General features: G+C 53.3%; 1 protein-coding gene across 4 annotated transcripts in view; it reads right to left on the bottom strand.

Annotated features, from left to right (window-relative positions):
• The window catches only part of LOC128621274 (chromodomain-helicase-DNA-binding protein 7-like), a 35,186-nt gene that overhangs the window by 10,898 nt on the left and 288 nt on the right, over window positions 1-24,000 (bottom strand). For 2 of the 4 annotated variants that reach the window (XM_053646915.1, XM_053646913.1), the window contains exons 1-2: window positions 23,896-24,000; window positions 526-2,136 (exon numbers count right to left, since the gene is read on the bottom strand). The exon at window positions 23,896-24,000 is cut by the window's right edge. In XM_053646915.1, coding sequence (XP_053502890.1) covers window positions 526-1,983 — 1,458 coding nt within the window. In that variant the 5' untranslated portion in view covers window positions 1,984-2,136; window positions 23,896-24,000. Of the gene's footprint in view, window positions 1-525; window positions 2,137-11,607; window positions 11,702-23,895 lie in introns of all 4 variants that reach the window. The other 2 variants (XM_053646914.1, XM_053646916.1) reach the window with 2 other exon arrangements.

Here is a 24,000-nt window from a genome sequence, read left to right as displayed (position 1 = left end):
TCACTGTAACCATGACAACAAGCATAAATAACCATTTAAGCTAAGCTGATCACTACTCTTCATCACTGACCTCACACACGCACACGCACACACACACACCATCACTGACCTCAGCTCTGGTCCAGGTTTCAGCACCACACACACACTAAATGTTCACACATTCCAACATAACGTTAAGGTCACTGGTGCGACTATGTACATCATTAACACTCATTAACACTATAAAAGGTTATAATGTGGAGGTGACAGATAATTGTATAAATTAGCATAATTTGTACTTTTTATATACAAAGATCAAAGAAAATAAAAATATTTCCCAACTTCAAAGGAAGCCCCTCAACCACCCACCTGCACACAACGAGGACTTTCCGAAAGACCAAACACACACACACACCTAATGACATGACTTTGCTTTATCCCCCACCCCCAACTCACCTGCACAAAGAGACAATGTTCCATATCTACCCACTAATCTACCCTTCTCCCTGCATACACACACACACACACACACACACACACACACACCTGCATGTGAGGCACTTGGTGGTTAGCTGGTGGTGACGAGTGTGTGCTGGAGGCCCAGTTCCCCTGCGGGAGCGGTGGAGACGAGCCCGGGGGCTGCTGGGGCACAGACAGCGCAGGTGGACTTCTCACCTGCTGCACCTGCTGGAACTGCAGCGTAGATGTCTGCAGCTGCGGTGGGAGAACCTCTGTGTGATTGGGCGCGCTCATCGCTCTCTGATTGGGCGACAAGGTGCCGTACATCTGAGGATGCTGCTGCGGGTGCGAGATCTGACCCTGGCACCTTTGAGGGGGCGGCGTTCCAGCAGGGTTGCCCCCCAGGCTCCTCATGGGTGACATGGAAGGCGGAGAAGCGTAAGATCCCTGAGGAGTCGGTGGAGGAGCGAGGTGTTGCTGCTGCGGCTGCTGCTGGGGCATTTTGGGCTGTGTCGGATGCATATTCTGAGGGGGTAACTGGTTGACTGGGTAACACTGTGGCCCTGCAGGGGTGGGGTAACACTGCACAGGAGCATTGGGGTTACTGCTGGTATTGAGGCTCATCCCTGAAGTGTTGGCTAATCCCTGATTCAGGCCGCCATATTGAGGATAAGGAGCGTATTGACCTGAGCTGCTGTTAGCGACTTGCTGGTTGTTCATACTAAAGCCCATGTTCTGGTGGCCTCGTCCTCCCATCATCTGCTGCTGCTGCTGCTGCTGCTTTGATGGACTTTGGGGAAACTCCGGGTGATGATGCAGAAACTGCTGAGCAGCCTGCTGATGCTGCGGAGTCTGAGACGGATGCCGCATGGCCGGAGACGCCATATTGGTTCCCATGTGTCCCATGAAACGGTTCGCTTCCTGAGGCAAACCTTGAGGAAAGTGGTTCATCCTTGGCGGAGTCGGAGTCTGGCTATGCCCCTGCATTCCACCAAATTCAGTGCGTCCCATGTAAGGACCCATTTGGTGACCGTGAACTTGCTGCTGCTGTGACTGGGGAAACTGTGCTCGATTTTGGTCAGGCATCTGCATCCCTTGAGGACCCCAGTTACTTCCGGGTGTGGCTCCTCCGCCGTCCTGGAACGACTGTCCTGCTCCTGCTCCTCTCCCATCACCCTGTGCTCCTGTGTAGACGTGATGCCCACCAGCTGTGCCGTTCCCTCCATGGTAGCGTGAATGAGGAGACGAAATCCCGTTAGCCGGGCCAGGGGCAGGACCGTTCGCCATCATCCGGCCTCCTTGAGGGTCATACTGCCCGAAATGGTCAAAGTGGTGTCCCATTTTGGGCTGAGGGGGAACAGCAGGAGTGGGAAGGTGGAGGGAAGAAGGAATCTGGCTGTAAGCTTGGTGCTCGTGCGTCATCTGTTGGTTCATCGGATTGGCTTGGCCTTGGGTGGGGTACCCACAATCCCCCAAGCCTTCTAGACCATCCGAGAATAAATTCCCATCATCTCCGAAGAGACTCATCATTCCCGGGTCGGCCATGTTTGATGTTCAGATGGACAAAGTGGGGAAAAAAAGAAAACATGCACTGCACACGTCCTCTAAAGCAACAGCTAATCCGCTAGCTAATCTGCAGCATGTCACTCCATGTTTCCTTAACTCACATCAGGGAACGCCGCGTCAGCCGATTAAGACCTGCAGGGAGAGAGTACAGGAATAAATTAGGAACATTTTATACATTTTAACATAAATAACAGAAAACGGATCTCGGACTGCACAATAACAATCTGTTTATGACCACTCGTGTACAGCTAAGAGAGAAGAGTTTATACAAAAACACAGTACACAACATACTGCACTTCCTGCCCAACGCCCTGCACTTCCTGCCCAGACTCAGACATGTTTCAGTGTAAAACTTAAGGAAGCAGGTGCCCTGCTCCCTACAGGCTGTATCCTGTGCCCTACTCCCTACCGGCTGTATCCTGTGCCCTAATCCCTACAGGCTGTATCCTGCACCCTACTCGCTGTACCCTGCACCCTACTCGCTGTATCCTGCACCCTACTCCCTACAGGCTGTACCCTGCACCCTACTCGCTGTATCCTGTGCCCTACTCCCTACAGGCTGTACCCTGCACCCTACTCGCTGTATCCTGTGCCCTACTCCCTACAGGCTGTACCCTGCACCCTACTCGCTGTATCCTGTGCCCTACTCCCTACAGGCTGTATCCTGTGCCCTACTCCCTACAGGCTGTATCCTGCTCCCTACCGGCTGTATCCTGTGCCCTATTCCCTACCGGCTGTATCCTGCGCCCTACTCGCTGTACCCTGCACCCTACTTGCTGTATCCTGTGCCCTACAGGCTGTATCCTGCACCCTACTCGCTGTATCCTGTGCCCTACTCCCTACAGGCTGTATCCTGCACCCTACTCGCTGTATCCTGTGCCCTACTCCCTACAGGCTGTATCCTGCACCCTACTCGCTGTATCCTGTGCCCTATTCCCTACTTGCTGTGTCCTGTGCCCTACTCCCTGTATCCTGTGCCCCACTCCCTACAGGCTGTATCCTGTGCCCCACTCCCTACAGGCTGTATCCTGTGCCCTACTCCCTACTCTCTGTATCCTGTGCCCTACTCGCTGTATCCTGTGCCCTACTCCCTATACCCTACAGGCTGTACACTGTGCCCTACTCCCTACTCTCTGTATCCTGTGCCCTACACGCTGTATCCTGTGCCCTACTCCCTACTCTCTGTATCCTGTGCCCTACACGCTGTATCCTGTGCCCTACTCCCTACTCTCTGTATCCTGTGCCCTACTCGCTGTATCCTGTGCCCTACTCCCTATACCCTACAGGCTGTACACTGTGCCCTACTCCCTACTCCCTGTATGGATCACTGGAACTACTCCAGTGCACTGTGGCCGTATTGGGGAGACAAAGCTTCTGGAGAACTCTACAAAATGGTAAAACTCTCAAAATAGTGCACTACTTAGTGAACAAAATGCAGTTTTAGACACAGCACAGAGTCCCCTTCATCATTTTACCCCTCAATCAAGTTTTCAAGTCTTTTTCTTTTCTCCTTTTTATTCCCCACTTCAGTTAGGTCAGTTGTAACTGACTCTCAAGCCATCCTCTAATCCCTGCCCCTCCACCCAAGCCTTTTCTCCCCCTCACCAACAAAAGGACACACACACACACACACCCCAAACTCATTCATTCAGTCTTTACAATTCATAAAGAACAAAAGGAGCAGGCAGTAGTTAAAGTGGAGCAGCTGCCGGGCCTCCCACCTGCTGAAACCCAGCCTCCAACCCAAAGCCCTTTGTGCTGCCGCAGGAGCACGTGTGTGTGTGTGTGTGTGTGTGTGTGTGTGTGTGTGTGTGTGTGTGTTTACAGCCACATCTGCGCGTCTTGGCGAGTGTGTGTATGTGTACACACACACACACACACACACACACACATCTCTGTGTGTGTGTCCTTAACCTGGACAGCATAATCAGATGAGCTGAGGGAATTATGGAGATGTGAGATAAACCAGGCCGGAGATTTTGTGTGCGTGTGTGTGTGTGTGTGTGTGTGTCCTCGATTAGAGGCTGAGCGTGCGCATGCAAGAGAGGGGGTGGGTGAGGAATGCATCGCTTCAACTTCAACCAACATCCCCCCATCACACACATACACACACTGCTCCTCCCCTTTTGCTCTTCATTTGGCCTCTCGTTCACCAACCTCCCTCCCCCTCTCTTCTCTTCAGTTTCTCTCCAGCTCCTATTTTCTCTTCCCTCCATTTCTAAAACTCCAACAATAAAAATACAACCTTCCTGCGAGTCAAATTAAACTGATTCAGATTCAAACTCACAACACAGCACTACACTGAAAAACTGATTCCTGAACGCGTCGGCTCCGAAACCGATTCAGAGTCGTGTCCCGAACGCGTCGTCTCCGAAACCGATTCAGAATCGTGCCCCGAACGCGTCGGCTCCGAAACCGATTCAGAGTCGTGCCCCGAACGCGTCGGCTCCGAAACCGATTCAGAGTCGTGTCCCGAACGCGTCGGCTCCGAAACCGATTCAGAGTCGTGTCCCGAACGCGTCGGCTCCGAAACCGATTCAGAGTCGTGTCCCGAACGCGTCGGCTCCGAAACCGATTCAGAGTCGTGTCCCGAACGCGTCGGCTCCGAAACCGATTCAGAGTCGTGTCCCGAACGCGTCGACTCCGAAACCGATTCAGAGTCGTGCCCCGAACGCGTCGACTCCGAAACCGATTCAGAATCGTGCCCCGAACGCGTCGACTCCGAAACCGATTCAGAGTCGTGCCCCGAACGCGTCGACTCCGAAACCGATTCAGAGTCGTGCCCCGAACGCGTCGTCTCCGAAACCGATTCAGAATCGTGCCCCGAACGCGTCGACTCCGAAACCGATTCAGAGTCGTGCCCCGAACGCGTCGACTCCGAAACCGATTCAGAGTCGTGTCCTGAGCGCGTCGACTCTGGCCACATCCACACCTGGCAATAAGACCTGTCCAGGGTGAGTGGATCGCAATCGAACAGCGACACACCTGGCATTTTGAACACATCTTCAGTGAGCACTTGTGAATGGATTACATAGATGGTTTCTGCTGGAGAGAAGCAGTCACACACACACGTTTATTATATCCGTCTTCTGCAGTATTTATCTTCAGGCAGAAATGTCCCTAATAGCTAATCTCATGGATTCACAAACTGTTTAAACATTTTAATCAGGTGGTCTTCTAACGAAACTTGAGGTGATGAGTGAAACTATGAGAAGCAGCTGGTTTCTGCTGCAACAGCGGCGTCTTTATCCATTAGCTTACAGCAGAGAGCTCGAACCTTCAGAGCCAGACAGTCTCACAGTGAGGGCAATTAGTTGTTGTCCTTCACCTTCTAGACACACCTTCCGGACCCTGTTCACACCTGACTATCCCATCACCCAGAACACACGTTAAAGCCAGGTGTGAACGCAACCTCGGACTCCAATTCAGATTTATAACCTGTACGTATTGATTCGGCTTCAAATCCTAGAAGTCTAGAAGCTCAAACCGATGCAGGATCACCCCCCCCCCCCCCACGGACTGATTTAAATATTAATTCAGCAGATCAGAGTAGAAAGTGAAACTGATTGAAAGTGAATGATGTAAATGTTAATTTGATGCTAAAACATGTTAAACATGGTATGATGAGAGATCCGAGCAAAGAGCCCGTGTGTGTAAGTGTGTGTCCTTCATTCACAGCCATCTTCACCATCACCTTCACCATCATCACAGCACCATCAGAAATCTCCAAACTCAAACATTCTCTTATCTGATACAGAGAGAGCCTCCTGCTCAGTCAAGTAGAAATGAAAGTCATCTTCCTGCCACTGATCTCTCTCTCTCTCTCACACGCACACACACACGGGGGAAAATGTTGAGTAATGGTAAACAGTTCCACCCCACAGAGACTCCACCCCCCACCTCTTATGTAATATACATCCATTTCCTGTTGCATACGGAAAAGAGAAAACTGAGGCTGAGTAACGTGAGACAGCCGTCTGTGTGGAGCGGGCCACTGCCACTTCCTGTACAGACAGACACACACACACACACACACACACACAACACTGAAATTATTACTACAGCATACTGTATTACACATGATGCATAGAGGAAGAGACATACAGAGAGAGAGACACATACAGAGAGAGAGAGAGACACACATACAGAGAGAGAGAGACACACACAGAGAGAGAGAGACACACACAGAGAGAGAGAGACACATACAGAGAGAGAGAGACACATACAGAGAGAGAGAGAGAGACACATACAGAGAGAGAGAGACACACACAGAGAGAGAGAGACACATACAGAGAGAGAGAGACACACACAGAGAGAGAGAGAGACACACACAGAGAGAGAGAGACACATACAGAGAGAGAGAGACACATACAGAGAGAGAGAGAGAGACACATACAGAGAGAGAGAGACACATACAGAGAGAGAGAGACACATACAGAGAGAGAGAGACACATACAGAGAGAGAGACACACACATACAGAGAGAGATAGACACATACAGAGAGAGAGACACATACAGAGAGAGAGAGAGACACATACAGAGAGAGAGACACACACATACAGAGAGAGAGACACACACATACAGAGAGAGAGACACACACATACAGAGAGAGACACACACACATACAGAGAGAGACACACACACATACAGAGAGAGACACACACACATACAGAGAGAGAGACACACACACATACAGAGAGAGAGACACACACACATACAGAGAGAGAGACACACACATACAGAGAGAGAGACACACACATACAGAGAGAGAGAGACACATACAGAGAGAAACAGAGAGAGACATACAGACAGGGAGAAACTGACAGAGAGACATACAGACAGAGAGAGAGACAGCATGTGTTTGAGTGATGACTCAAGGAAGTTTCCCCTTGGCATCTTCTCTACAACCAAACATAAATCATCATCAATTCACAAGCGCACACACACACTCGCGCTCACACACAGTTCTAATCAGAACATCAGGAAGAATTTCTTAGTAATCCACAGAAATATGAGGAAACGTACACAAGTGCACCAGACCTGGATAAACACCTCACACACACACTCACACACACACACACACACACTCCACTTGAGATTTAGTGTGAGCTGTACTGATCGTCATAGTGACCTCCCCCTCCCCCGCCCCTCCCCTTGTCATGATCATCTCTGATTACGCTCGTATTTCCCTCTGTGCCAGACTCTGAGCTTGTTCTTGTTGTTGTGGTGCATTCTGGGAGTTTCCCCCTGGCGTGCGTTGTCCCTGGAGTCCGAGCACTCTCGTGGTCCCTCAGACTTCATCTCGATCATCAGAGGAACCCACATATGCTTATTTCCTTTCTTCCTGAAAGCGTTGTTCTTGTTCAAGTCTTCGGTCTTCTCCTCTCCTGAATCTTCCAACTTGATCTTCTGCTTCTCTTCCGTCTCCTCGCCGTCCCTCTTCTCTTCCGTCTCCTCGCCGTCCCTCTTCTCTTCCGTCTCCTCGCCGTCCCTCTTCTCTTCAGTCCCTCTTCTCTTCCGTCTCCTCGCCGTCCCTCTTCTCTTCCATCGTCTCCTCGCCGTCCCTCTTCTCTTCCATCGTCTCCTCGCCGTCCCTCTTCTCTTCAGTCCCTCTCCTCTTCCGTCTCCTCGCCGTCCCTCTCCTCTTCCGTCTCCTCGCCGTCCCTCTCCTCTTCCGTCTCCTCGCCGTCCCTCTCCTCTTCCGTCTCCTCGCCGTCCCTCTCCTCTTCCGTCTCCTCGCCGTCCCTCTCCTCTTCCGTCTCCTCGCCGTCCCTCTTCTCTTCCATCGTCTCCTCGCCGTCCCTCTTCTCTTCCATCGTCTCCTCGCCGTCCCTCTTCTCTTCCATCGTCTCCTCGCCGTCCCTCTTCTCTTCCTCCGTCTCCTCGCCGTCCCTCTTCTCTTCCATCGTCTCCTCGCCGTCCCTCTTCTCTTCCATCGTCTCCTTGCCGTCCCTCTTCTCTTTAAACTCCATGTTCGCTGATGCCTTCTTACACCCCTGCACTTCCTTGGTGGTGATCTCTCTGGACGTCTGCCAGTTGGTCGCATCTCCAAAAACTCCAACCTTTCCTCCTCTGCTGGATCAGGGGTTTCCTGCTCTCACCACTTTTGCTGGTCCAGTTTGCTTGGGCGCGGTTTGTCCGTTCACCGTCACCATTCCTTAAACATTACAGGACAATTATCATACCTAATAATCTCTCTCTCTCTCTCTCTCTCTCTCTCTCTCTCTCTCTCTCTCTCTCTCTGTGTCGAGCTGCACATGATGCTCCTGAGATGCCAGTGATCCTGACCCTTCTGCTCTCCAGACCTGCCTGATCCATCCTGATGTCCTACTTCTGGTTGGAGTTCTCATCAGTTGGAGGTCACATGCTGCTGAGGATGTCCCCATATGGTGCAGACTAAAGATCACTGAGATTACTGAGGACGGTTCCACTTAAACACCATAAAGATGCTCTGGACCTCAGTTCATATGAACAGTTATGCTATGATAGCTTTAGCACTACAATTACCACAAACAGTTCTGCACTCGAGTCTCCATCACTGAACAGTGAAGACGTTCAACACATGAGCATGTAGCAGTAGCACATTCATATATTCACACACTCCCTTAGAGCTCCTGACGAAACAGCTACACACTTTGGTATAGAGGAAGAGGAATGAAGAGGGACTGACCTATTTCACACACACACACACACAGCGAGAGTTGTGAATGGATGGTGAGCACACACACGGACACACGTCACAAGAGCACACACATTTTTACAGATGTTCTGTATATTAAGAACACTATATTACTGAGGAAATAAACACACAACAGCGGCAGCAGTGTGACGGGAACTGCACAGGAAGTGCTGAGAAACATCAACACAAAGCATTTCCTGTTAGCACCACAGAGCTCATTATGGTCTACTCTCTCTTTAATCTCACTTTAAAACACACACGGCCTCATTTATCACCTTTCACAAAAATTCTCTCACAATTATCTTCACATTTAAGTCTTCATTGATCAACAGCAATCTGCCATAGAACTACCAGGCCACGCCCACAAATCCCCATAAAAGGCAACAGGGAGTAAACTGTGAAAAAGCACCCTGTGAACACGGCGTGTGTTAAATCTTACAGTAATACAGCTCAGCCACTGCAGCACATCAGCTACCACACACACGCTCGGCCTCCTTTTATAGGGTGCCATTACTTTTGTCCTAATTGAATGATGTTAATTTATTGGTTTGTTTCAGAATCAGCGTCCCGTTGAACACCAAGCCACGCCTCACTCTCTTGCCTCCAATCAACACTTCATACTGATTAAAGGTTTCTTAACATTATCCTGCATAGCAACAGTAACCAGGAGTGGGCAGGGCTTAGGATCAGCCAATCACAGGTGATAAGTTCAGCAAAGTGCTTAAATAGCTTTATTTTAAAAGCAGAGAGAACCCCGAACCCCAGGCTCTTCCTCACCTGTCTCTCATCACATGACCTGAAGCCCAGATCAGGACGACACCTGTCTAACGCTCTGTGAGGTCAGTGAGACAGTCAGAGTGCTGAAGGTTCTCCTGATGTTCTACAGGTTACTGAATGAGAACGATACTGCAGCCGACGCTGGTCTGATTGCTAACACATGTGAATAATCATGCAGCGGGGTTAAGCAGGAAATCTAATTTCACATGTTCACCCGCTTCAACAGCAACAAATGGAGGAGAAACACACACACACACACACACACACACACACACACGGAGGAGCAAGTCGAAATTCATTCACATTCTCACACACGAGGCGGAATGAGTCAAGCTGAGATTCATTCTCTCTCTCTCTCTCACACACACACACACACACACACACTAAATGTAAAAGGAGCTGTAAACCAGTGTGATGCTGACAAAAAGATCGGAATAAAGGTTAAAACCTGAATGAGCGGTTAGTGAAATGACCCACCAAGTGTGTGTGATTGCAGTCATTAACACACTGCCTACCTCTAACACTGTGCCCAAAAGTCACTGATTAACAGATCTCACCACGGCAATCCCTCATTCCACACACACACACACACGCATATACATATATATGTATGTATGTATGTATGTATGTGTGTGTGTGTGTGTGTGTATATATATATATATACACACACACACACACACACACACACACACACATACAGTGAGTGAGAGAGAGAGATGTATATTCAACATATACATCAATGAGTTATCAGCGTCACTGGAACAATCCACAACACCTGGCCTCAATTTCAATCATCCTGAGGTGAAAGTCCTCTTCTATACAGAAGACCTGGTCCTGCTTTCAGCCACTGCACAGGCTACAGCTTCAACTGGACCTGCTGCAGATCTACCGTCACAGCTGGGCCTGCTGCAGATCTACCGTCACAGCTGGGCCTGCTGGAGATCCATCTACCGTCACAGCTGGGCCTGCGGGAGATCTACCGTCACAGCTGGACCTGCTGGAGGTCTACGGTCACAGCTGGACCTGCTGGAGGTCTACGGTCACAGCTGGACCTGCTAGAGGTCTACGGTCACAGCTGGACCCTGACAGGCAATCAGACAAAAGCTAATAATGATTTTACAAACAGAACCAGATTACAGGAAAGCAGGCAGAAATTCACTCTGTGGGAAACTCTGTCCTAGAACACACTCTACATTACGACTAACTCAGCTTAAAGATCAGAGCTTCAGGTGACTTCACTCGGGCAGTGAACACATTAAAACAGAAAGCAAGAAGAGATTTCTGTGCCATTAAAGACAAATTCACAGAGTAGACCTCTCCGTCACAATCTGCTGCTAAATGTGCGACATTATTATTATTATTATTATTATGGATGAAGTGTGGGGCTCGGTCAGGACGACTTCTCTAGATGGGACAAACACCCCATAGAGTCCCTGCATACAGAATTCTGTCCAAATGTTCTGAGAGTGCAGAGAACACCACCAACTAACACACGCAGAGCTGAATTAGGCAGATATCCTTATTTCTAAATATTCAAAAACCATCTCTTACGTTCTGGACTCATCTTAAGTCACGCTCCTCTAATACACTTCAAAATAAAGCCCTTAAAACCCGAGAGCCCTAAAACCCGTCCCCTCTGTCAGCTGTCTCTGAACCTCACAAACCCACCAACATCTAACACTCAGCTTCAGACCAGCTCCACTAAACTAAACCAGATTAAACTAAACCAGATTATAATACACCAGATTACAATAAACCAGTAAACATGCACATCTGTACTGGGAAAGTGAAAGTGAAAGTGAAAGTAAAGTAGAACGTTATCAGGGTCTAAATAGAAAATACAAGCAGGTAGAACATCTCTTCAGCGCCTGAGACACAGAACCTTACACACTGCAGGATCAGTGATCACAGCCTCACAACAGAGAAATGCACACACACGTCTTCCAGAGGAAGAAGGAGTGTGAGTGAGTAACACAGGTGAGGGTGAGAGACACTTTCTCCTTCACTGTAACACCTTCCAGAAAAACACCTGGAGAAAGTCTCCAAGCTCTTACCACAGTTTTCCATCTTATAAGAAACAAAGCAAATACAGGTGCTACTGGGGGCGGAGTCCAAATACAGGTGCTACTGGGGGCGGAGTCACGCACCTGCTGCAGTGAAATTAATCTCTGATCTGCACATGCTGAGAAACAGCTACTGCTCCCATCTCATCTCACTGTATATATTCACTCTCTCCTTCACCTGTAACTTGTACACACACACACACACACACACACCTTACACTCAATCACTTCATTTATATTTATTTACCTATATCTGTAATCATTACTTTTTAATTCTTCTTTATTATATTATTATTATAATATTATTGCTTCATTATATCATTACTATTGATATTTAAATCTCATTATTATCCACACTGATGCAGCAACACTGTACACACGCCGCTCTATAAACTTCTCTGAACTGAGGGAGGGGTGTCCCTGACCACGACTCTCTCTCTCACACACACACACACACGCATGGATATCACGATGTCACGACACCAAAATTCTAGTAGTCGGTACCGAGATCATTAAAAGTACACGATACTCCACACCAAAGTCGATACCACTGACTGATGCTGGCAGAAAGACCGATTTTACCCAACACTGCCCGACAACGACCAACCAGCGAGTGGAGGTTACAAGCACTAAGGTGCACTTCTAAACACGCACACACACACGGAGACAGACACACACACACACAGCCTGCCACGTGCGCGCGCACGCACACACACACACACACACACCCCGCTGTACACACACACCCCGCCGTACACACACACACACACAGCCCGCCGCACACACACACAGCCCACCGCACACACACACACACACACACACACACAGCCGTACACACACACACAGCCCGCCGTACACACACACACAGCCCGCCGTACACACACACACACAGCCCGCCGTACACACACACACACAGCCCGCCGTACACACACACACAGCCCGCCGTACACACACACACACACACACACACACACACACACACACACAGCCCGCTGTACACACACACAGCCCGCCGTACACACACACACACAGCCCGCCGTACACACACACACACACACAGCCCGCTGTACACACACACAGCCCGCCGTACACACACACACACACACAGCCCGCCGTACACACACACAGCCCGCCGTACACACACACACACACACACAGCCCGCCGTACACACACACACAGCCCGCCGTACACACACACACACACACACAGCCCGCCGTACACACACACACACACACAGCCCGCCGTACACACACACAGCCCGCCGTACACACACACAGCCCGCCGTACACACACACACACACACACACACAGCCCGCCGTACACACACACACACACACACACACAGCCCGCCGTACACACACACACACACACACAGCCCGCCGTACACACACACACACACACACAGCCCGCCGTACACACACACACACACACACAGCCCGCCGTACACACACACACACACACACAGCCCGCCGTACACACACACAGCCCGCCGTACACACACACACACAGCCTGCCGTACACACACACACACAGCCCGCCGTACACACACACACACACACACAGCCCGCCGTACACACACACACAGCCCGCCGTACACACACACACAGCCCGCCGTACACACACACACACACACACACACACACAGCCCGCCGTACACACACACAGCCCGCCGTACACAGCCGTACACACACACACAGCCGTACACACACACACAGCCGTACACACACACACAGCCGTACACACACACACAGCCCGCCGTACACAGCCGTACACACACACACAGCCGTACACACACACACAGCCGTACACACACAGCCGTACACACACAGCCGTACACACACAGCCGTACACACACAGCCGTACACACACAGCCGTACACACACACACACACACACACACACACCGCCGTACACACACACACAGCCCGCCATACACACACAGCCCGCCGTACACACACACACACACACACAGCCCGCCGTACACACACACAGCCCGCCGTACACACACACACACACACACACACAGCCCGCCGTACACACACACAGAGCCCGCCGTACACACACACAGCCCGCCACACACACACCCCGCCGCACGCGCACACACACAGACCGCTGCACGCACACACAGCCCGCCGTACACACACACACAGCCCGCCGTACACACACACAGCCCGCCGTACACACACACACAGCCCGCCGTACACACACACACGCACGCCCCGCCGTACGTACACAAACCCCCCGCCGTACACACACAAAGCCCGCCGTACACGCACGCGCGCACACAGCCTGTCGTACGTACACACACACAGCCGTACACACACACACACACACACACACACACAGCCATACACACACACAGCCCGCCGTACACACACACACACACAGCCTGTCGTACGTACACACACACAGCCGTACACACACACAGCCGTACACACACACAGCCCGCCGTACACACACACACACACAGCCATACACACACACAGCCTGTCGTACGTACACACACACAGCCGTACACACACACAGCCCGCCGTATACACACACACACACACACACAGCCATATACACACACACACACAGCCGTACACACACACACACACACACAGCCATATACACACACACACAGCCATATACACACACACACACACAGCCATATACACACACACACACAGCCATATACACACACACACACACACAGCCGTACACACACACACACACAGCCGTACACACACACACACACACACACAGCCATATACACACACACACAGCCATATACACACACACACACAGCCATACACACACAGCCGTACACACACACACAGCCGTACACACACACACAGCCCGCCGTACGTACACACACACACGCAGCCCGCCGTACGTACGTACACACACGCAGCCCGCCGTACGTACACACACACACGCAGCCCGCCGTACGTACACACACACACGCAGCCCGCCGTACGTACGTACACACACGCAGCCCGCCGTACGTACACACACACACACACACGCAGCCCGCCGTACGTACACACACACGCAGCCCGCCGTACACACACACACACGCAGCCCGCCGTACACACACACACACACGCAGCCCGCCGTACACACACACACACACACACACACACACACACACACACACACACACACACACGCAGCCCGCCGTACACACACACACACGCAGCCCGCCGTACACACACACACACACACACACACGCAGCCCGCCGTACACACACACACGCAGCCCGCCGTACACACACACACGCAGCCCGCCGTACACACACACACGCAGCCCGCCGTACACACACACACGCAGCCCGCCGTACACACACACACACCGTACACACACACACACACACACACACACGCAGCCCGCCGTGCACACGTACGTACGCACACCCCCACCCCCGCCGTACACACACACACCCCCCCGCCGTACACACACACACACCCCCCCGTACGGGCGCACACACAAACGCACACAGCCCGCCGTACACACGCACACGTCATACACACACGCAGCCCACCGTACACACGTACGTACACACACCCACGCAGCCCCCGCCGTGTACACGTACGTACACACACCCACGCAGCCCCCGCCGTACACACACACACACACACACACACAGCCCGCCGTACACGTACACACACACACACACAGCCCGCTGTACACACGTACGTGTACACACACACACACACACACAGCCCGCTGTACACACGTACGTGTACACACACACAGCCCGCTGTACACACGTACGTGTACACACACACACACACGGCCCGCCGTGCACACGTACGTACGCACCCCCCCCGCCGTACACACACACACACCCCCGCCGTACACACACACACACCCCCGCCGTACATACACGTACACGGCCCACCGTACACACGTACGTACACACACACACGGCCCGCCGTACACACGTACGTACACACACACGGCCCGCCGTACACCCCCACACACACCCCCACACAGCCCCCGCCGTACACCCCCACACAGCCCCCGCCGTACACCCCCACACAGCCCCCGCCGTACACACACACACAGCCCCCGCCGTACACACACACACAGCCCCCGCCGTACACACACACACAGCCCCCGCCGTACACACACACACAGCCCCCGCCGTACACACACCCCCACACAGCCCGCCGTACACCCCCACACACAGCCCCCGCCGTACACACACACACAGCCCCCGCCGTACACACACACAGCCCCCGCCGTACACACACACAGCCCCCGCCGTACACACACACAGCCCCCGCCGTACACACACACAGCCCCCGCCGTACACACACACACACAGCCCCCGCCGTACACACACACAGCCCCCGCCGTACACACACACAGCGCCCGCCGTACACACACAGCCCGCCGTACACACACACACAGCCCCCGCCGTACACACACACACAGCCCGCCGTACACACACACACACACACACACAGCCCGCCCGCCGTACACACACACACACACACACACACACACAGCCCGCCCGCCGTACACACACACACACACACACACACACAGCCCGCCCGCCGTACACACACACACACACACACACACACAGCCCGCCCGCCGTACACACACACACACACACACAGCCCGCCCGCCGTACACACACACACACACACACACAGCCCGCCGTACACACACACACACAGCCCGCCGTACACACACACACACAGCCCGCCGTACACACACACACACAGCCCGCCGTACACACACACACACAGCCCGCCGTACACACACACACACACACAGCCCGCCGTACACACACACACACAGCCCGCCGTACACACACACACACACAGCCCGCCGTACACACACACACACAGCCCGCCGTACACACACACACACAGCCCGCCGTACACACACACACACACACAGCCCGCCGTACACACACACACACAGCCCGCCGTACACACACACACACACAGCCCGCCGTACACACACACACACACAGCCCGCCGTACACACACACACAGCCCGCCGTACACACACACACACACACACAGCCCGCCGTACACACACAGCCCGCCGTACACACACAGCCCGCCGTACACACACACACACACACAGCCCGCCGTACACACACACACACAGCCCGCCGTACACACACACACACAGCCCGCCGTACACACACACACACAGCCCGCCGTACACACACACACACACACACACACACACACACACACCCCGCCGTACACACACACACACACACACACACACAGCCCGCCGTACACACACACACACACAGAGCCCGCCGTGTACACACACACACACACAGCCCGCCGTACACACACACACACACACACACACACAGAGCCCGCCGTACACACACACACACAGAGCCCGCCGTGTACACACACACGCACGCAGAGCCCGCCGTGTACACACACACGCACACACATTCTATAAAGTGGTCTGTGTGTAACACCACACTTTAAAAAGAAATATGAAAACTATGATGGACAGGTCAGACAGAGAAACAGAACTGACAACGATACACAGATTAGAAACAAAGACAGGTTAAAGAGAGAGAGACAGCTTAGACAGTGAGACAGGTAGGTTGACGGGATTGGGGAAGTGCATCTATAGTGAGTAATTCTACATTGAGTCAGCACGGGTGTGTGACAGGATGTGCTCTGTGTGTGTGTGTGGTATTTTCCTGTCAAATTAAGCAATTTGAAAGCAGTACAGTGTGAAAGGATGATGTACAGCTCTCCTTCTGTAGTCCCTCTTTCTCCCTCACACACAGGGAATGATACGCCACCGGTGACGGTGACCCTGTCTGTGTGTCCGTCTCCCCCCTCCCCAAGTGCAACTCTCTCTCTCTCTCTCTCTCCCCCTCCCTCCGCACCGGTGACCCCGTCTCTCCCCCTCTCTCTCCCTCCGCACCGGTGGATCCGTCTCCCCCCCGCATCTCTCCCTCTCCCCATCGGTGGATCCGTCTCCCCCCCCATCTCTCCCTCCGCACCGGTGGATCCGTCTCCCCCCCCCCCATCTCTCCCTCCGCACCGGTGGATCCGTCTCTCCCCCCCATCTCTCCCTCTCCCCATCGGTGGATCAGTCTCCCCGCCCCCATCTCTCCCTCCGCACCGGTGGATCCGTCTCCGTCTCCTCCCCCCCCAATCTCTCCCTCTCCCCACCGGTGGATCCGTCCCCCCCCCCATCTCTCCCTCTCCCCATCGGTGGATCCGTCTCTCCCCCCCCATCTCTCCCTCCGCACCGGTGGATCCGTCTCTCCCCCCCATCTCTCCCTCTCCCCATCGGTGGATCAGTCTCCCCGCCCCCATCTCTCCCTCCGCACCGGTGGATCCGTCTCCGTCTCCTCCCCCCCCAATCTCTCCCTCTCCCCACCGGTGGATCCGTCCCCCCCCCCATCTCTCCCTCTCCCCATCGGTGGATCCGTCTCTCCCCCCCCATCTCTCCCTCCGCACCGGTGGATCCGTCTCTCCCCCCCCCATCTCTCCCTCCGCACCGGTGGATCCGTCTCCCCCCCCATCTCTCCCTCTCCCCACCGGTGGATCCGTCTCCCCCCCCCATCTCTCCCTCTCCCCACCGGTGGATCCGTCTCCCCCCCCCCATCTCTCCCTCTCCCCACCGGTGGATCCGTCTCCCCCCCCCCATCTCTCCCTCTCCCCACCGGTGGATCCGTCTCCCCCCCCATCTCTCCCTCTCCCCACCGGTGGATCCGTTTCCCCCCCCATCTCTCCCTCTCCCCACCGGTGGATCCGCCTCCCCCCCATCTCTCCCTCTCCCCACCGGTGGATCCGTCTCCCCCCCCCCCATCTCTCCCTCTCCCCACCGGTGGATCCGTCTCCCCCCCCATCTCTCCCTCTCCCCACCGGTGGATCCGTCTCCCCCCCCATCTCTCCCTCTCCCCACCGGTGGATCCGTCTCCCCCCCCCATCTCTCCCTCTCTCCCTCTCCCCACCGGTGGATCCGTCTCCCCCCCAATCTCTCCCTCCGCACCGGTGGATCCGTCTCCCCCCCCCATCTCTCCCTCCGCACCGGTGGATCCGTCTCTCCCTCCCCCCCACCGGTGGATCCGTCTCCCCCCCCCCCATCTCTCCCTCTCCCCCCCGGTGGATCCGTCTCCCCCCATCTCTCCACCGGTGGATCAGTTTCTCTCCCTCTCCGCACCGGTGGCCCCGTCTCTCCCTCTCTCTCTCTCTCTCTCTCCCTCTCCACACCGGTGGCCCCGTCTCTCCCTCTCTCTCTCTCCCCCTCCGCACCGGTGGCCCCATCTCTACCCCGCTCTATCCCTCCACACCGGTGGCCCCGTCTCTCTCTCTCCCTCTCCACACCGGTGGCCCCGTCTCTCCCCCCCCCATCTCTCCCTCCGCACCGGTGGATCCGTCTCCCCCCCCCATCTCTCCCTCCGCACCGGTGGATCCGTCCCCCCCCCCATCTCTCCCTCCGCACCGGTGGATCCGTCCCCCCCCCCCATCTCTCCCTCCGCACCGGTGGATCCGTCCCCCCCCCCATCTCTCCCTCCGCACCGGTGGATCCGTCTCCCCCCCCCCATCTCTCCCTCTCCCCACCGGTGGATCCGTCTCCCCCCCCATCTCTCCCTCTCCCTCTCCCCACCGGTGGATCCGTCTACCCCCCCCATCTCTCCCTCTCCCCACCGGTGGATCCGTCTACCCCCCCCCATCTCTCCCTCTCCCCACCGGTGGATCCGTCTACCCCCCCCATCTCTCCCTCTCCCCACCGGTGGATCCGTCTACCCCCCCCATCTCTCCCTCTCCCCACCGGTGGATCCGTCTACCCCCCCCCCATCTCTCCCTCTCCCCACCGGTGGATCCGTCTACCCCCCCCCATCTCTCCCTCTCCCCACCGGTGGATCCGTCTCCCCCCCCCCATCTCTCCCTCTCTCCCTCTCCCCACCGGTGGATCCGTCTCCCCCCCCCCCATCTCTCCCTCCGCACCGGTGGATCCGTCTCCCCCCCCCATCTCTCCCTCCGCACCGGTGGATCCGTCTCTCCCTCCCCCCCACCGGTGGATCCGTCTCCCCCCCCCCCATCTCTCCCTCTCCCCCCCGGTGGATCCGTCTCCCCCCATCTCTCCACCGGTGGATCAGTTTCTCTCCCTCTCCGCACCGGTGGCCCCGTCTCTCCCTCTCTCTCTCTCTCTCTCTCTCCCTCTCCACACCGGTGGCCCCGTCTCTCCCTCTCTCTCTCTCTCTCTCTCTCCCCCTCCGCACCGGTGGCCCCATCTCTACCCCGCTCTATCCCTCCACACCGGTGGCCCCGTCTCTCTCTCTCCCTCTCCACACCGGTGGCCCCGTCTCTCCCTCTCTCTCTCTCCCCCTCCGCACCGGTGGCCCCATCTCTACCCCGCTCTATCCCTCCACACCGGTGGCCCCGTCTCTCTCTCTCTGCACCGGTGGCCCCATCTCTCCCTCTCTCTCTCCCTCGACACCGGTGGCCCCGTCTCTCCCTCTCTCGCCGCATCGGTGGCCCCGTCTCTCTCACCCTGTATCCCTACAGTTCCTTCACAGGTGTGTAAATTGGACCTGTCATGCAGTTCTCCCAATAACATCAGGTACACCATTCATAAAATCATAAATTGTGTGTTAGAGGGAATGTGTGTATAAAAATCCCCCCACCTGATGTCATCACTGACCTCATAAACCTGCTGTACGAACCTGAACCCCATGTGTGAAACCGAGAGAGAGAGAGAAATTACCCCTGGGTTTCAGTGTCACTCACACACACACACACACACACACACACACACACTCCAGCTCTGAAGAGAAATAAATCTGTGTCCTTTCACACAGGACCGGTCAGTGTTATTTTCTTGGCCCTTCTCAGGAGGTCTGAACACAGCTCACTGGATATCAGGCCCACGTGTGCCCTCAGAACCTTTTAAACCGAACCAAGACCGTCTTGAGAGGTGTTCCGCGTGCGGTTCACTTTCGGTGTACGGTTCAGTTCTCTAAAAACCTGCACTGCGAACACAACCTGCTCCGGGACGGATTAACCACACGCCCTGCAGTGAAAGAACCCAAGATAACCCGCGATCCAGCGCAGTCAGCTGATGCCAAGCGGCCTCTCCGATCTGTTAGAAGAAATTCTGGGTACAAGCTCCTGTGCGGACCCAATGCATGCGGAAAAGGAAGGGTTGACATCAGAGAGGAACATTCTACATTTCTAGGAATTACAATAAACAAACACACAAGAGGACTAGGACTAAAAAGCAGCAGAAAGAACACAATGGGCTTTCACACTGGCAGGTTCTGACACAGAGCACGTCTGTACGAGAACTCTAATGTGGAAGCAGTCGTGTGGAACGGGAAGCACACCGCGGTACTGAACCCAAGACCCATAGGAGGCGGTGAAAGTTCGCTTGCACTGGAACCAAACCGCGTTCTTGGGTCCGTTCTCGTTCAGGAAGTACAGCAACCTGTGTGTGTTTGAGCCGATGACATCATTAGATTCCACAACACGCATGTTCCACAGGTGGCAGGGGAACGCTGTGAAGTACCAAAACAATAAATATCATCAATCTTTTTAAAGCGAATGGCATTGTGTTCTCCATGCACATGTGATGATACAAGAGGAACAGATGCACCAGGGTTCTGAACGAGTCTGAAACCGGACCGACACGCGGGGGGGGGGGGGGGGGGGGGCACTCGGATTCAGGCCGCAGTAAGCAGGCCCAGTCTCAACACCACCAAACAGGTCTGAGACCCCGTTGCTGCTTCAGGTAGACCGGAAAAAGGATCCGAGTCCTCTTACAGGGACAGGGAAGCAGGACCGTAAAGAAGATCGGTCCACATCAAGAGGTGTGAGTTCAGTTCTTTTGAAGAGGACTCGAGTGTGAAACACCATTTAAACACAAAATATAACAATCACTACAACTGTGACACAACATACTGCATGTGTGTGTGGTAAACATTATCCTTCCTCATGACGAGTGAGAGACAGAGAGAGAATGTGTGTAAGAGAAGAGACAGCAGAGAGAGAGGAAAGAGAGAGACAGTGTGTGTAAAAGGAGAGAGTATGTAAGGAGAGAGAGACAGGAAAAAAGAAGAGAGGATATGGAGGGATGATGAAGGGGGAGGGGGTTAGTGAGAAGGAAAAAGGCCACTTGCTTTGTCACTGGGTTTTAGAGGAGGAGACTGATAACCCATAAACCCCACACACACACAATCACGATGGTGGTTTTCTAAACTGCGCTGTGGATGTGAAGCTCGAGATTGAGCAGATGTGGGGGACACACACACAAAGAACCCTTTCATATTAAGTTTGTGTGTAAAAAACATTTCCCTTTCTCAGTTAATCATCACCTCCATCACCACCACCATCACCTCCACCACCATCATCACCTCCATCATCATCATCATCATCATCATCATCATCACCTCCATCATACACCAAGTGTTCATTAATCACCTAATTTACTGACTCAAGTCCAGCACTGTCACACACCTTACTGAGAGAGATGAGAGAGAGACAGAGAGAGATGGGAGATGGGGGGAGATGGGAGAGAGAGAGAGAGAGAGAGAGAGAGAGAGAGAGAGAGATAGCTTCATATCTGCCTGTGTTAAAACCAGTCTCTCCACATGGAAAGAGCTCTCTCTCACACACACACACACAGCTTCACCTCCACAGAATAACACACAAACTCTGTGCTCCTGTTCCAGAGGAACGAGACACACACACACTTCATATCTGCTTCATGAATGAACACACACACACTAAAGTGCTGCCATGTTGAGTTAAACACACTCTCAGAGTAACACACACACACACACCACTCACTCTGTAGAGCAGTAACACTAAAGCTTTTATTAAAATCAATAAGTAATAATAATAATTAATAATAATTACATGGTCCATCATTTCTTCATCAGCTTCATATCTGCTCCATGAGTATGTACACACACACACACACACACACAGAGAACAAATAAGTAAACGAAGTGAATAAAGTGGATGAGGAGAGCGGGTTTTACAGCTTTAGTGCTGGTTGTTTATGAAGTTTTAAATATTTATTGTATATAAAACTAAACATTGATCCGAGAATGAAAACTTTAAAGGAGAAATTAAACTACATTTACACTGATTATAATGTTCTGTTTTTAAAAGGGAATTTCTGCTAAGAGTGATCCGAGTATTACAGACACGATTAAAATAAAACTTTCTAAACATTTCTTTAAACATTGCGCGCGTGCGTGTGTATGCGTGTGTGTTAGCTTGTAGCCTGTTAGCACGGAGTGATGAGACAATGAGGACACAAGCCAGCACTTCATTAGCATTTTATACACACTACACACTCACAAACACTTTTTACTCGATGGAATACCGAACACACACCATAACACACCCCGTTTCCCTTCTCTCTCTCTCTCTCTCTCACACACACACGGTGAAATGTGAGGTTTAACGCTGTGTTTGTGGAGAACTTGTGAGGGAATAATCCCCCACAGGGACTGACCATCTGGCCTCGAGAGAATCCTTCCTCTCACACACACACACACACACACACACACACACACACACACACAGTATTGTCCTTTACTCGGACACTTCCTCAGCCCACTCTCTCACTCAGAACCGGGGGGAAACTCCTCCACACTGAGACCCCCTTCCCCCCGAACCCTCCGGAACCGCTCCAGCCCGGGGTCCGGAGCACTTTAACCCGGGATGTGAGGTGTTAAACTCGGCGCTTTGTGGACACTCCGTCACCTCAGAGAGCTTCACCTCGTGTAGCGCTGAATTAGCCTCCGCTAGCCAACACGCAGCTCACACTTATTCATCCTCATGTACACACTCCACTGAACACCTGTGAGGTAAACACCTCCACACGCCGTGGATACTTCAAATCTAGAGTTTTATTCGGCTTAATTATATCCCTTTATTCTCTGAAGTGAGTCGGGACTAATTAGGCTGTACAATGCAAAAAAAAGGTGGCCGGGCTAAACATGCTAATGCTAACCAGCGCGTTAAGAGTTACACCAAAAACAAACAAAAAGTTTCATTCTTATTTTTAAATCTTCCCGCATGATTAACTCGAATAATTCCTTCATACAGCTGAAGGTTTCATTGAAAACTACTCGGATAAACTCTTTGCGCTAGTTGTGAATGAGAGTGTGTGTGTGTGTGTGTGAGAGAGAGAGAGAGAGAGTGTGTGTTTGACCCCCACAATAGAAAAAGTGTATATGAATGAGTGAAGCGGCGCGCGGACACTTTACCTCAGACTCCAACACACTCAGGTGAGCGCTGCTGGCGTTTTACTGTAAATCAGCTGAAATTTCTTACCGTGTGTGTGTTTTCTCTCCTCAGCGCGACTCTCTGTGTGTGTGTGTGTGTGTGTGTGTGAGTGAGAGAGAGCGGCTTTCTCACCTCACGGATTTAAACTCCACACAGGCGCTATCCCGCTTCAACAGCGTCGAATTTCCGACTTGTTCTCGGTGTAAACGGCTCTCTAGAAGCTTCTCCTCCTCGGTC

Source organism: Ictalurus furcatus, chromosome 17 (genome assembly GCF_023375685.1).
Source record: "Ictalurus furcatus strain D&B chromosome 17, Billie_1.0, whole genome shotgun sequence".
Taxonomy (NCBI): domain Eukaryota; kingdom Metazoa; phylum Chordata; class Actinopteri; order Siluriformes; family Ictaluridae; genus Ictalurus; species Ictalurus furcatus.
This window is presented reverse-complemented; position numbering and strand designations above follow the sequence as displayed.